The sequence below is a fragment of the Homarus americanus genome, unplaced genomic scaffold (assembly GCF_018991925.1).
Source record: "Homarus americanus isolate GMGI-L3 unplaced genomic scaffold, GMGI_Hamer_2.0 scaffold11202, whole genome shotgun sequence".
Taxonomy (NCBI): domain Eukaryota; kingdom Metazoa; phylum Arthropoda; class Malacostraca; order Decapoda; family Nephropidae; genus Homarus; species Homarus americanus.
In genome coordinates, this window is record NW_024757073.1 from 50,361 (window position 1) to 63,196 (window position 12,836).

The following is a 12,836-nucleotide window of genomic DNA, read 5'->3' on the forward strand; positions in this document are numbered from 1 at the left end:
TGTACCATCAGTAGTGTTTGAAACTCCGCTGTCTTGTCAAGGAACGTGTCATTAATAGTATTCATGACTTTCAAGCAGAAAATTTTCCTCGTAAACGTGTAAAAAACGAGTCATTTGTGATGGAAATGAAGGTCAAAACATAAAAGACCATCGGAAAAACGTAAGTCATGTCCAACACCCTTATGGGCAACTTCTAAAAATTTACCGATGTAAGTTTGGTCATGTACAGTAAATAAGTGATAAAAAATAACTGATGGCACTGTAGTTATATTTTATTCGTTAGCATGGTAGGTGGCCTGGTCGCTGGTACCTGATGTTGCAGGAGGCAGAGCGGCAGGAGCTGGTCGCTGACACTGTCTGGAGGGAGTCAAATAAACATCGTTTTGCAGCATGAGGATAACACTAACATTATTTCGTAGAAAAATGCCCCCTGGTAATATTTATGGCGGGTAAGTGGAATGTTTAATAATTATGAAGCTATTGCATCTTTAAATTTTATATATATTTTTTTTTTATAACGTTATGGCACTAGTTAGGATAATGACCAGGATGTATACACCACTTCCCATTTCGTCTATCATATGGTGCTCCCATTATGTTTACGCCGTGGATATTTTGCCGTGACCTAATTTCCTGCTAACGCTATTTTACCGTGAGTGCGCTTTGATTGGCTAAGTACTTTCTGTATAATATGACGGGGGTGCCGCCTCCCGGCTGGTAAGGTAGGTTTCTTTGGTTGGTTTCCTCAGGTTGTACTAGGTTCTGCTAAATGACGCCTCGTTTAGGTAAATTTTTATTTTCGGACATGAATCCCTAGGGGTTGACCAATATGTTTTTCCACTGTATTTTTGTGCGTTGTAAACGAATATGACCTTCATTTTTGGCCGAAATTGATACCCCCTCACCCTCCAACAATAATGGGGGAAAACCTGGGAAATTGGGGTTTTGGGTTGGGGAGAACACTAAAACGAGTCAGCTAACCTAACCTTTGGGCCGCACCATGTCCGAAAGTACAATACCTTAGGAGACCAAGATTATGTATTTACAAATTTTCGTTTTTATCTTCTCTACAACCCTTCTTGGCCAATTACAAAACAACTGATGCTTGTCCTTTCTAAATTTACAGGGTAATTTACAGTGTGAGCACTCGTCAGACTTAGGGAGAACACGGTAAATTTGCATTAGTGCACACAACCCTGTTAGAAAGTCAAAACTATGTTTTTCTTGTGTATTTTTGTGTTTTGATTGGTTATGACCTTTATTTCCGTCGGAAATTGCCCGTTTTTTAGTTATCTGGAGTGTTTGGTGGGTCATTTTCCGACAAAAAATATATTTTTTTTTTACGGGAATTAGCCCACCCGGGCACAGGTCAAACGACCCACACCGGAGCCTGGGGGGCGAAAGAAAAAGAACGGAAAGAAATTGTAAATATAGACGAAAAGGTTATACTGTATTAATCTACACCACGAAGATGCTGGAAAACCAGCTTTTTAAAGTGAGACAGATTGTAAGAGCATGGAAACACAGAAGAAGGCAGAGCATTCCACAGTTTGGCTGTGTGAAGAAGGAAGGAGGTACTATAACGGGTTATTCTCGTGTGACCGACATCCACAGAGAAACGGTGGGCACCGCGGGCAAGACGTGTGTTACGGACCCACGGCCTTGCTGGCAGTACACAGGATGCCAAATCCACCGAACACTGCCCATTAAAGTACCTGTAAAAGAGAGAGAGTGAAGCAACATTGCGGCGAAGAGAAAGGGTAAAAAGATTGTCGACTAAAGGAGGAGAGTTAATAAGACGAAATGCCTTTGATTCCACCCTATCTAATAGTTGGACAGAAGAAGAGCCACCCTAGATATGAGAGCAGTACTCCAAGTTAGGACGAATGAATCCCTTATATACTTGGAGCAACTGCTCAGGAGTGGAGTAGCTGCGGCATCTGTACAGCATTCCCAACTTTCGGGAGGCAGCTTTAGTTATACTAAGGATGTGTGATTTCCAGGATATTGGAGGAAATGGTGAGGCCTAACATATTTATTTCAGAATTTGGGAGGATGATAGCGTCCTGAAATGTAATTGGTGGGAGATCGTCTAATTTACAAAGTGTAATTGATAAATATTGAGTTTTATTACTATTGAACTCAACCAAGTTTGTACCTCCCCATTCAGAGATGCTGCACAGATCCGCGTTGATAGACGTAATGATATCACTTTTAGAAACAAATCTAGTTTTAGAGTTAGAAGGAAGGGGAAAATGTGAGGAAGAGTGAAGAGTAGAATCATCAGCGTATGAATGGATAGAATTAGTTGTAGTGTGAAGTAAATCATTGATAAAAAGAAGGAAGAGAGTTGGTGAAAGAACAGAACCCTGTGGGACGCCACTACTGGTAGAGAAAGAGCGAGAAATCGATCCCTCGACAACAACTGCCATGGATCGGTTCTTAAGGAAGCTAGAGAGAAAACAAAGTGGGGAGAGAAACCAAAAGAGGGAAGTTTAGATAGCAAAGACTTGTGGCTAAACGAATACAAAATACACTAGAAAAACATAAACCTGACCTAACGTAACCTAACTTAACTCTCACCATATGATGGAATCACTTATTTCTTACCTTATTGACCTAGTTCTGGTTTGTCGTTGGATTCTAAGAGTAGTACAGGTTGCTAACGCTGATTCTCGCTTAATGGGGGGTATAAGCAGGCAACTTGCACTTAAGACACTTTACTGAGGTCGGGAGAACACCATGAGAACTAAAAAATGCTATAGCTTGTTGGTTTTTTCCCCCAAAACGCACAATCACCGCCAAAATATCCACTGCTTTATTTTTACTCATAATGGCTATTACACTACAGTAATTATGCCTACCCTTTGTTGCGTTATGATTCGGTAGAGTTCATGGTTAATATTCGGGGTAATAGTGTAAGAGATGGTTACTACTAGAAGGACTTTATGGAATTGTACCAAAAATTTTGTATTATTTCATGTGTTGCCACTAAGCGAATCTGAATTATTTCAGTTGTTGCCACTAAACGAATCTCTGGAATTTTATTGTTAGAATCAGGGTTAATATTTAGTTAGATGTTGCCAACTCCAGTAAAATTTCATTTCAGTCATGTAGTGAATTTAAGGATTTTAAGTTTTGGAATCGGTACTTTAGACAATTCTAAGGAACTTTATATCTATAACATTTCCGTTAGAAATTTATATTTTTTGAGTACTGTACTGTAATCGATAAAATTACCAACAATATTACAACCCCCTGTACTTGTTTAAAGTGGGCAAGGCTTTGAAGTAGAGGGAAACTGTTAAGTAAAATAGTAATAAAACACTGAACAAACTTTTGAAAACCTGACCTAACATTTCATAACCTTTAAAAACCCTAAAACCCTAAAAAGTTTACCTTATTCATGTTTTTGGTGTTTCGTAGGTGATGGTGTTGATTTCGGTTTTTAGTATGTGTTGGTGTTGTTTTTGGTGTTCAGATGAGGAGGGATCCATAAACTCAAAAGTGATTCTTAAAATTTTTAGAAGTTAGGAAGCATTAGGTAAGGTTTTCAAAGGTTTGTTTGGGGTTATTTTTTAGTATTTTACCCCGCATTTTCCTATATGTCACGGCCACTACTGAATAACCTTCTTCTTTCAGCTGTGCTCCAACTCCTAGGCCCATTAAACAGACTCACGTTCTGAAATAACGGCTTTGGTTAATAGACCAGGATCATGAAAACACTCCTTGCTACTTCTGGCTGACAGTTGAAGATGATATTTAATAATTAAGAGGAGAACCAGGGAAAACACATACATCTTGACAAGTTGGGTTTCTTTAGTTACTAACGTTTTGGAAGATCATTTTCCATCAGAGCCTAGAAAACAGGCAAAAAGTTTTTTTTAAAGTTACAGGTAATATCAATAAAAGCGGAACTTTATTCTAAAATTTACCTTCCGCAAATTTTTTTAAAAGAGCATTATAATTTTAAACCAATACAAAATGATGGGAGACCCATGTACAAAACTAAAATCAGAAAAATAAAAAAAAAACATACAGGGGGTATTATGAGGACACATTTTTAATTTTCAGATCACGTCCCATGTTTCTAAATTATCTAAATTCGAAACTTGGTAACATCAAATTTACTTGTGAATTAGAAAAGAACAATATTCTACCATTCCTTGATGTTAATATCCATCGTCTTCATAATAGTTTTGAGACAGTCTTATACAGAAAACCAACATTCACTGGTTTGAGTACAAAATTTCATCATTCATTCCTCTTAATTACAAACGAAATCTAGTGCGTACTCTTACCAACAGACCCTTTAATATATGTTCAAGCTACAGTATTTCCACCTGGACATTGAACTGAAATACATAAAGGAACTACAGTCAGTTCTGCTATAATGCGATAGTTGTGTTCTTGTAAAACATCGTGTTATAGAAATTCGCTTAATAGAAATAACAGGGCTTATGGACAAAATAGGGTTAGGTGCAGATTACTACTCAAAATCGAAAAAATTTAGTAGTTAGCCTAACACAAAGGTTGCACAGTCTAAATAAATGTTACATTCATATCTAATAATGAAATCATACAGTAAATGTAACACTTTACCTTGAAAAAATATGAATATAACTTGATGGGGGAGAAGGGTGATTTTGAGGTAGATAACATCGAGCTACTCTTCAAGGGTTATAGCCTTTCTTTTACGATCATCACTGGAAGTGCGATCACCAGAACGCTTCTTGGAGATATTCTTCTTTACCATATTCACAGTTAATACCACTAAATTGGAGAAATAGTAAGCAAAAATTGCGTTGCAGCAAACAAGCGTTCGCGTTATACAAATATCGTTCCTCTATTCATAAATCACGTTGGAGCCAATTCGCGTTGTCAAAACACGCATTATAGCAGAACTCACTGTACTCTTTAACAATGGTTTCCCTAAGAGATTTACAGATATTTATATAGGCAAAACCCTTAATAGGATTTTTGGTCCCACACAGCTTCAAATCCACACTGTTCCTAAATATTCTATCTATTTCACCATCCCATATACTGGCCCACTCATTTTCTCCCTTAGAAACAAGCTGAAGAAGCTTCTCAATAAATTCTATCCACAAATTTCTCTTAGATGGTCTTCAAAGCCCAGAATTCAAATAAAAAATTCTTTAAAACTAAAGACACCATACCCACACACTTGCTATCCTCAGTTGTATATCAATTTACGTGTGCTAGCTGTAGGGCAGCATATATAGGTAAAACAAAAAGACACTTGATAATTCACATCCATGAGCACTTGGGGCCACATTCAGCTCTATGTAACCATGCCCACCAACATGACCACCTGTTTTTGCAATCTGATTTCTCAGTTCTTGGCAGGAGCAACTGAGACAGCCCTCCTCATTATGGAAGCCTTATATCAATATAAAGTAAAGCCATCCATTTGTGATATGGCTTCCTGTCAATTGTTGTTCCTCACACTAAGGCTCGTCTAAATTAAGGTAATGTTTTAGTTGTTGTTTTTTCTGGGTTTAGTTTTGTATGTAGGTCTCCAGTCATTTTGTATTGGTTTTAAATTATAATGCTCTCTTTAAAAATTTTGCAGAAGTTAAATTTTAGAATAATGTTCCATTTTTATTGTATATCACCTGTATTATTTTTTTTTACATTTTGTTTGTTTTCTAGCCTCTGATGATGGAAAATTATTTTCCAAAACGTTAGTGATTAAAGAAACCCAACTTAGTGAAGATGTTTGTGTTTCCCCTGGTTCTCCTCTTTATTATGAAACTATGCATTCCACGTAACAAGTCCAATGCTGAAGTTATATGACATTTAATATAAATACACTGTGAGAATACATCCAAGGAAACTATTCATTATACAGTGCAAATTGAGTCAGAACTGAGAAATACTAATTTATAACTATTGTATTTACAATAAAACAAGAGTACAGACTTTGACACTTTGATAACACAACATACATACAGTATATCGTTTCTCAATCTTAATATTTTTTAATTTTTGTATTTACGTACTATATTTATGGTTCTACAGTATTATCATTATTGTTATTATTTTATTCTTTTCATTTTTATAATTTTTATTTTGTATTAATTTTTATTATTATTGTTATTACAGTACTGTATTATTATATTTTCACCCCAGGCCCCGATGTGGGTCAGTGACCCGTGCCCAGGTGGGATAATCCCCATTAAACATTTTCCCTCTTCTTCAAAGCCCTGCCCTTTTTGAACATATAGTATTGTTGGTGATTTTATCTGTTAAGTTACTCAAAAAATATAAATTCCTGACAGAAGTGCTATGGAAGAAAAGTGTCTTAAAATTGATTTAACTACTGATTCCAAAACTTAAAATCCCAAAATTTGCTACATAACCGAAACGATAATACCCGAACACCTACTACATAATATATTGAGCCTTAAATAGGGAGAAGTAAAAAAATTAAAGAAAATTAATATATTGTATGAAGTTTCTGTCAGATTTATATTTTTCAAATATTTTAACCGATAAAATTACCCTCAATATTAGTTGTTCAAAGTGGGCTGTGCTTTGAAGTACAGTAGAAGGAATTATGTTACTTTACTTTTACTTCTAATTTTATCTTCTTCACCACTGATCAACTCGTTAGCTGCTTTGGCAGTCGGTCACATCTCTTTTATGCACTGTTGGCAAGTAATGGGCATGAACTAGCTCCTGAATATATCAGAACCTGCTTCAGTGTTGGTCAAGTCTGACCTTGAAAGAGCTGACAGTCAGTGTCGTCACAACACTCTCTGGCAGATTGTTCCAAGAGTTCACAATTCTCACTCAAAAAAGTTTGCCCTCACTGTTTTCTGAGCTTGTCGTTTCTTCAACCTTGAGCTGTGACCCCTTGTGGGGCGGGCATCTGCCAGCTCCAGGAATGTACATTCGATCGAGGAGTGCCCTTTGAAATGTTTATACTGTAGTATGCTTCAATTAGGTCGCCCCTTGGTCATCTGTACAATGAGCTAGGCAGTTGCAGGCATTTTAATCTCTCTGGGTAGCTGAGGTTCCATAGAGCAGACACCAGTCTGGTGGCCCTCCTTTGGACATTTTCAATCAGTTGACAGTTTCTAGCATATCTCGGGGACCAGACAGGGTGACAGTACACCAGACGGGAAAGCACCACACTTTTGAAGATCGTGACGATTGATGGCACGAGAACTTATGTTCCTTGTCAACATCACACCCAGGTCCTTTTCACATTCGGTCTCAATTAATGTAGTTTCTTCTTCCTGTAGGGACATGTGATACACCTCCTTACTGTTGGTGCAACCCAGGTGCATCATCATTTAACTAGGGAAAATATTGAAAGACCCAGAACAAATTGCAATAGTAATTATTTTAACGATATTCAACTTGAACACATGACTCAAATAAAATAGTAAAAGTAGAACTGAATAAAAAATGGGAACATTGTCTAAAATGCGTAACTTCTAAATGGCCATCAAATAACCAAGTTATACCAAGTAGAGGCTGATTTTATCAACATATTTGTTTTGTGTTGATCTACCCTAGATGTATTGGTCACATAATGCCAGGGTCTGGGCTTCAGGAGTTGTTAGAAATTGTCAATGATAGAAATGCTGTGCCACACATCCTCAGTGGTAAAGCAATTGCCAGAGTTGTCCGTGGGCATCTTCCTGTGAGTGCTGCTATCCACATGCTACTTGTATCAAAGGTCTTTAAAACTGTGTTACCAAACAAAGCAGAGGTTGTAGATGCACCAAATGAAGATTCAGTCTCTGTAGATGATGATTTTGAGAAGCAGTTCACCTGAGCAAAATCAGGCTCCTCAGGAAACTTTATGATGACTTGATGGCTAGAATAATCACATTGGAAGATCTAGAGAAATCGGCCACATTGGAACAGATACAGAATCAGCTTGATATGGTCAAAGAAGATTTGAAAAAATCACGGACCTCCAAGCTTTAGTTACAGTGCTTAGAAATGATTTCTATCCCCCAAGCATTCATAAGGGCTGAATGCACAGGAAATTGGATACTGCATCTGACTGTGATGCAAAAGATGTTGCCATTTATAACAGCTTTTGGTCATAACCATTACACCAAATCATTTTTTCTGTATCTGCAGAAAATGGATCATCTAGAGCAGTGTTCCCCAACCTTTTCAACACTGGGTCACAATTCCCAGCACCTTCAAGATTATTTGGTCGCGTTTCAGGTTTATCATCTGAGAAATGACAACCATTATGGGTGTACAAGTATATTACAGTAATAGTTACAGTCACACAACGCTCACAGTCAGCATAGCGAATGAAGCACATCAACTGAACCCTGTTTGTATGATCCGTGGATTCGTCAAATTGCAATCCATAGCAGGGACTTTTCTTGACCTTTTTTGCTAGCTGTACAAGCAGGTCTTCAGCAATCGTCAACGTTCGTCATTCAATTGTTGTGGTTGAAAGGGGGACCTCATTCAACTTCATAGCAGCACTTTCACCAAGCACTTCTTCCAAAAGGATGCTCATTGCTGGTACGATGATTTCTTCACCTGTGAAAGGTTTCTTTTTGGTAGCGAGCAGGTACGCTACTTTCAAAGTTGCAGTGACGAGATTGGTATCTGATATCGCCTTGTAGTGCTCTTCAAACCTTCGCAAAGACTGACCCTTCTTGTGGAGCAAGTTTTCAATATACAGTAAGTCTGCTGCGTACTCTGAAGATTAGAATTTCTCTCCAGGTGACGGCGAAGCTTGCTTAGCACCAGGCATTGTTTTGACAGCATTTGGGGGCATAGCAGATATGATGCTGTTGGATGCTCCTTTTATCCTTGTTAGTCAGATGAAATCCATACTTGATATAAGCTGCACTCCATTTCCTCTTCGCTGCTGTAAATTTCACTTTTTTCTTCGGTGAGTCTGCAGTGCTGCCAATCGCCTGTAATGTGTTTAGTGGTCTAGGTAGTTCACCGGGTCACACTTGTAAGTGGTTTGGGTCCAGAGCCGTCCCTAGGGTATGGCAACCGGTGCGACCACCCCAGGCTCGTAGCCCTTACCTTACCTAATACCAGAATTAGTGACGTGGTTAAGCTGACCTAACCTTACCACCCAGATTCAGTAGACCACCTGAAGGATTAGTGACCAGCACAGTTAGGCAATGCATCTGCTAACATGAGGTCAAAGGTAAGATTAAGCCACCCCATCTTACCACCCAGACTGAGAACAATGACATTCTTTACTGTGCTCTGTCAAAGAGGAGTGAGGACGTTGACAGCGGTCACCTGTCAGTGTTGTCGAAACTCTGAATCTCCGGTTGTCCGTGATTTGTGTTTTGGGAAATTGTTGATATGCATTATTTTACTATCATACCATGGCCAGCAGGGATAGAGAAAGTTACAGAAAATACATCTCGGGTGCAGAGAAAAGGAAGAGAGAAGAAATTGAAATGTCAATGAAAAGTTCCCTAGAAAAATATGTGTTTTCAAAACCCCAGAAACTAGTGCAAAAAAAAGACCTGAGTGACTGTTATAGTGTGGGTCATATTCAAGCTGGGGAAGAGGAGAATACTGAAAAAATACTAATAAGGCTTTTAAAATGGACAGTTCTACCCACGCTACCGGTCATGCCGATGAAGATCTATGTGATTCAGCTAACTGGCCACATTTACTAGACACTACTGTTATATATGTGTGTTTATATGCTGCCTTTATTGATATATATATATACATTATATATTATGTTACTTCTTAGCAAAGTTAGAAAGTGTTTAGGCCTGTGTAATGTGCTAGGCACGTTGTACACAACAACAGAGAATAAACACCCTAAGTAAGAACGAGCATGTGGCTTCTCATTCTCCCATTAAATCATGTAAGATATTACACTGGCGAAGAGGATGGGATTCACAAAGTGTTGGTGAAGTCCTTGAAGAGAGGACAGTGACCACTGAAGGGAAGGCTACTGTGATCCTGGAGAATTTAAGTGAAGAAAGCAAACATGGCATACATCGGACGAGTGGGAGAGTATGATGGAGACAAAGAGAACTTCACATCATATTGTGAGAGAATGGACTTCTTCTTTCTGGCAAATGAATTAATGGACGACGGTGGTGATGCTCAGAAGAAGAAGGCCCTTGAAGAGAAAAGGAAGGCAGTCTTTTTGACAGAGGTAGGAGCTATTGTTTATTCTACTTTGGTCAATCTGCTTGCTCCAGACAAACCAAAAGACTCCTCACTGATTCAGATTACCAAGATTATGAAGCAACATTTTGATCCTGCTCCACCTGAGATCGCTGAAAGTTACAAATTTGGCACAAGAGATAGAGGGAAAGATGAGTCAGTAAGTGATTATATAGTTGCTTTGAAGAAGTTATCCATTCACTGTAACTTTGGACAGTTCTTGAATCGAGCTCTAAGAGACAGGTTTGTGATAGGTCTGAATTATGAAAAAATACAAAATGCATGTCAGATAGCTACAAGCATGGAATTAGCAGAGTAAATCACCAGAGAACAAGAATTATGCCACAAAACAAGGAACACATGCTGATTTAAAATGTAAGAGATTCCTAGGGAAACATGAAAGCTTTCAGTGTAAGTTAAAAAATTCAAGATGTTACAATTGTCAGCGTATTGGACATATTGCTCCTGCCTGTATGAAAGAAATTACAGCCCCTGCCAGAAGTGATAAAAGAAGAGTACTGTATGTTGTTAAAGGTGATGAGAAGGAAACGAAAAACAGTATTCATGAGAGTGTTAGTAATTTTGAACCTGGTAATGATGAGAGTGCCCATGTGTTTACTATTTACACCAGTCATGAAGAGAAAGTTAAATAAAAGTATAATGTGGACTTGTGTATTAATGACACCTGTAACCATGGAAGTGGATACTGCAGCTGATTTTCCATAATGAGTAGAGATATGTATGAGAAGCTATTTGTGCATGTGCCTTTAGAAGACTCAGGTGTCAAGTTGAGAACTTATACTGGAGAGATTTTGAACACAGAAGGTAAATTAGAGTGTGAGGTAAAGTACAAAAATCAGAATTTAAAGTTGCCATTAATTATAGCTAGTTATGTGAATAGACCAACTTTGTTAGGTAAGAACTGGTTGTGTGAACTTGAGATGGACTGGAAGGAGATATTTAGTGTTAGAATGTGTAACAGTATTCCAGGTCTTGAGAAATTGCTTGAAAAATACAAGATTTTATTTGTTAAGGGACAGGATGGTATAAAGGGTTATGAAGCTCATATCACCATTGACAATGATGTTACACCTATATATGCCAAGTCCAAACCTGTTCCTTATGCATTGAAAGGTGAGGTTGAGAAGGAATTAGACGACTTGTGAGTGAGGGAATTATTGTGAAAACCGCCAAGAGCAATTGGGCTGCTCCAATAGTAATTGTACCTAAAGCTGATAAATCTGTTAGACTATGTGGTGATTATAAAGTTACCATTAATCAAGCTGTTGAGGAAGAGCAATATCCCTTACCCACATCTCAAGATTTGTTTGCTGCACTAACAGGTGGAACCATTTTCACTAAGTTAGACTTGTCCCAAGCATATGCTCAGGTCTCTGTTGATGCCGAAAGCCAACAGTATCTTACCATCAACACTCATAAAGGATTGTATAAGTTCAAAAGGTTGCCTTAGGTGTTAAAAGTGCACCAAAGTTATTTCAGTGCATCATGGACAAAATTCTTGTGGGGCTTCCCAATGTGTTATGTTTTCAGGATGATGTCCTTATTGTTGACAGTGCCATCCAAAATCCTGTCAAAACCCTAGCCACAGTATTCGAAAGATTTTTGACACACAATGTCAAGCTCAACAAGAGCAAATGTTCTTTCCTGGCTAAAGAAGTAACTTATCTTGGCTGCAAAGTGAATGCAGAAGGGCTGAGACCTGTAGAAGATAAATTAAGAGCCATAGTAAATTTACCTGCTCCAAGAAATGTCAGGAATTGAAAGCTCTCCTGGGTATGATACAGTATTATTCAAGGTTCTTGAGTGGACTTTCATCAGTTTTAGCCCCTCTGCATGAACTGTTAAAGAAAGGGATTCCATGGAAATGGAACAGTGCAACTCAGAAGTCATTTGAAGATTGTAAAGCTGCTGTCTAGTACTGATGTTTTGGTCCACTATGATACCAGTAGAACACTAAAGCATGCTTGTGATGCATCGGGCTATGGATTAGGTGCATATGCCTCGAGAACTCTTACCCAAAGCAAGAAAAATTATGCACAAATAGAGAAAGAGGCTTTGTCTATCATATTTGGTGTAAAGAAATTTCACCAGTATCTATATGGGAGGAATTTTGTTTTAATAACTGATCACAAGCCTCTCTTGGCAATTTTGGGTCCTAAATCACCTGTTCCTACACTTGCTGCAGCAAGAATGCAGAGATGGGCTGTGATATTGTCTGCATATGACTTTGAGATACAGTACAGACGTTCAGAGGATCATTCCAATGCAGATGCTTTGTTCAGGTTGCCATGTAGTGGATCAAATGATGTAGTAGAGCCTTAGGTTTATGCTGTAACCATGTTAGCAGAAGATTTTCCAGTCACCTCCAGAATGATTGCTCATGAAACAAGGAAAGATGTTGTACAGTATTAGGAAGAGTTCTGGAGTATACACTAAATGGATGGCCAGAGATTTTTCCATCCTTAGACTTTCAACCGTATCATTTAAGGAGATGTCAATTATCAGTAGAACAGGGATGTGTGTTGTGGGTTATGAGAGTGTTAATTCCACAGTGTTTTAGAGGGCAAATTTTGAATGAACTGCATTTTGAACATCCAGGTATATGTGCTATGAAAGCATTGGCCAGAAGTTTTGGTGGTGGCCTAAAC

General features: G+C 38.2%; 1 protein-coding gene across 1 annotated transcript in view; it reads left to right on the forward strand.

Moving 5' to 3' along the window:
- The first annotated feature begins 293 nt into the window (after positions 1 to 293).
- LOC121857367 (ribosomal protein 63, mitochondrial-like) overlaps positions 294 to 12,836 on the forward strand; it is a 34,480-nt gene continuing 21,937 nt past the window's right edge. The window contains exon 1 of the mRNA XM_042353376.1: positions 294 to 449. Coding sequence (XP_042209310.1) covers positions 391 to 449 — 59 coding nt within the window. The 5' untranslated portion in view covers positions 294 to 390. The remainder of the gene's footprint in view (positions 450 to 12,836) is intronic.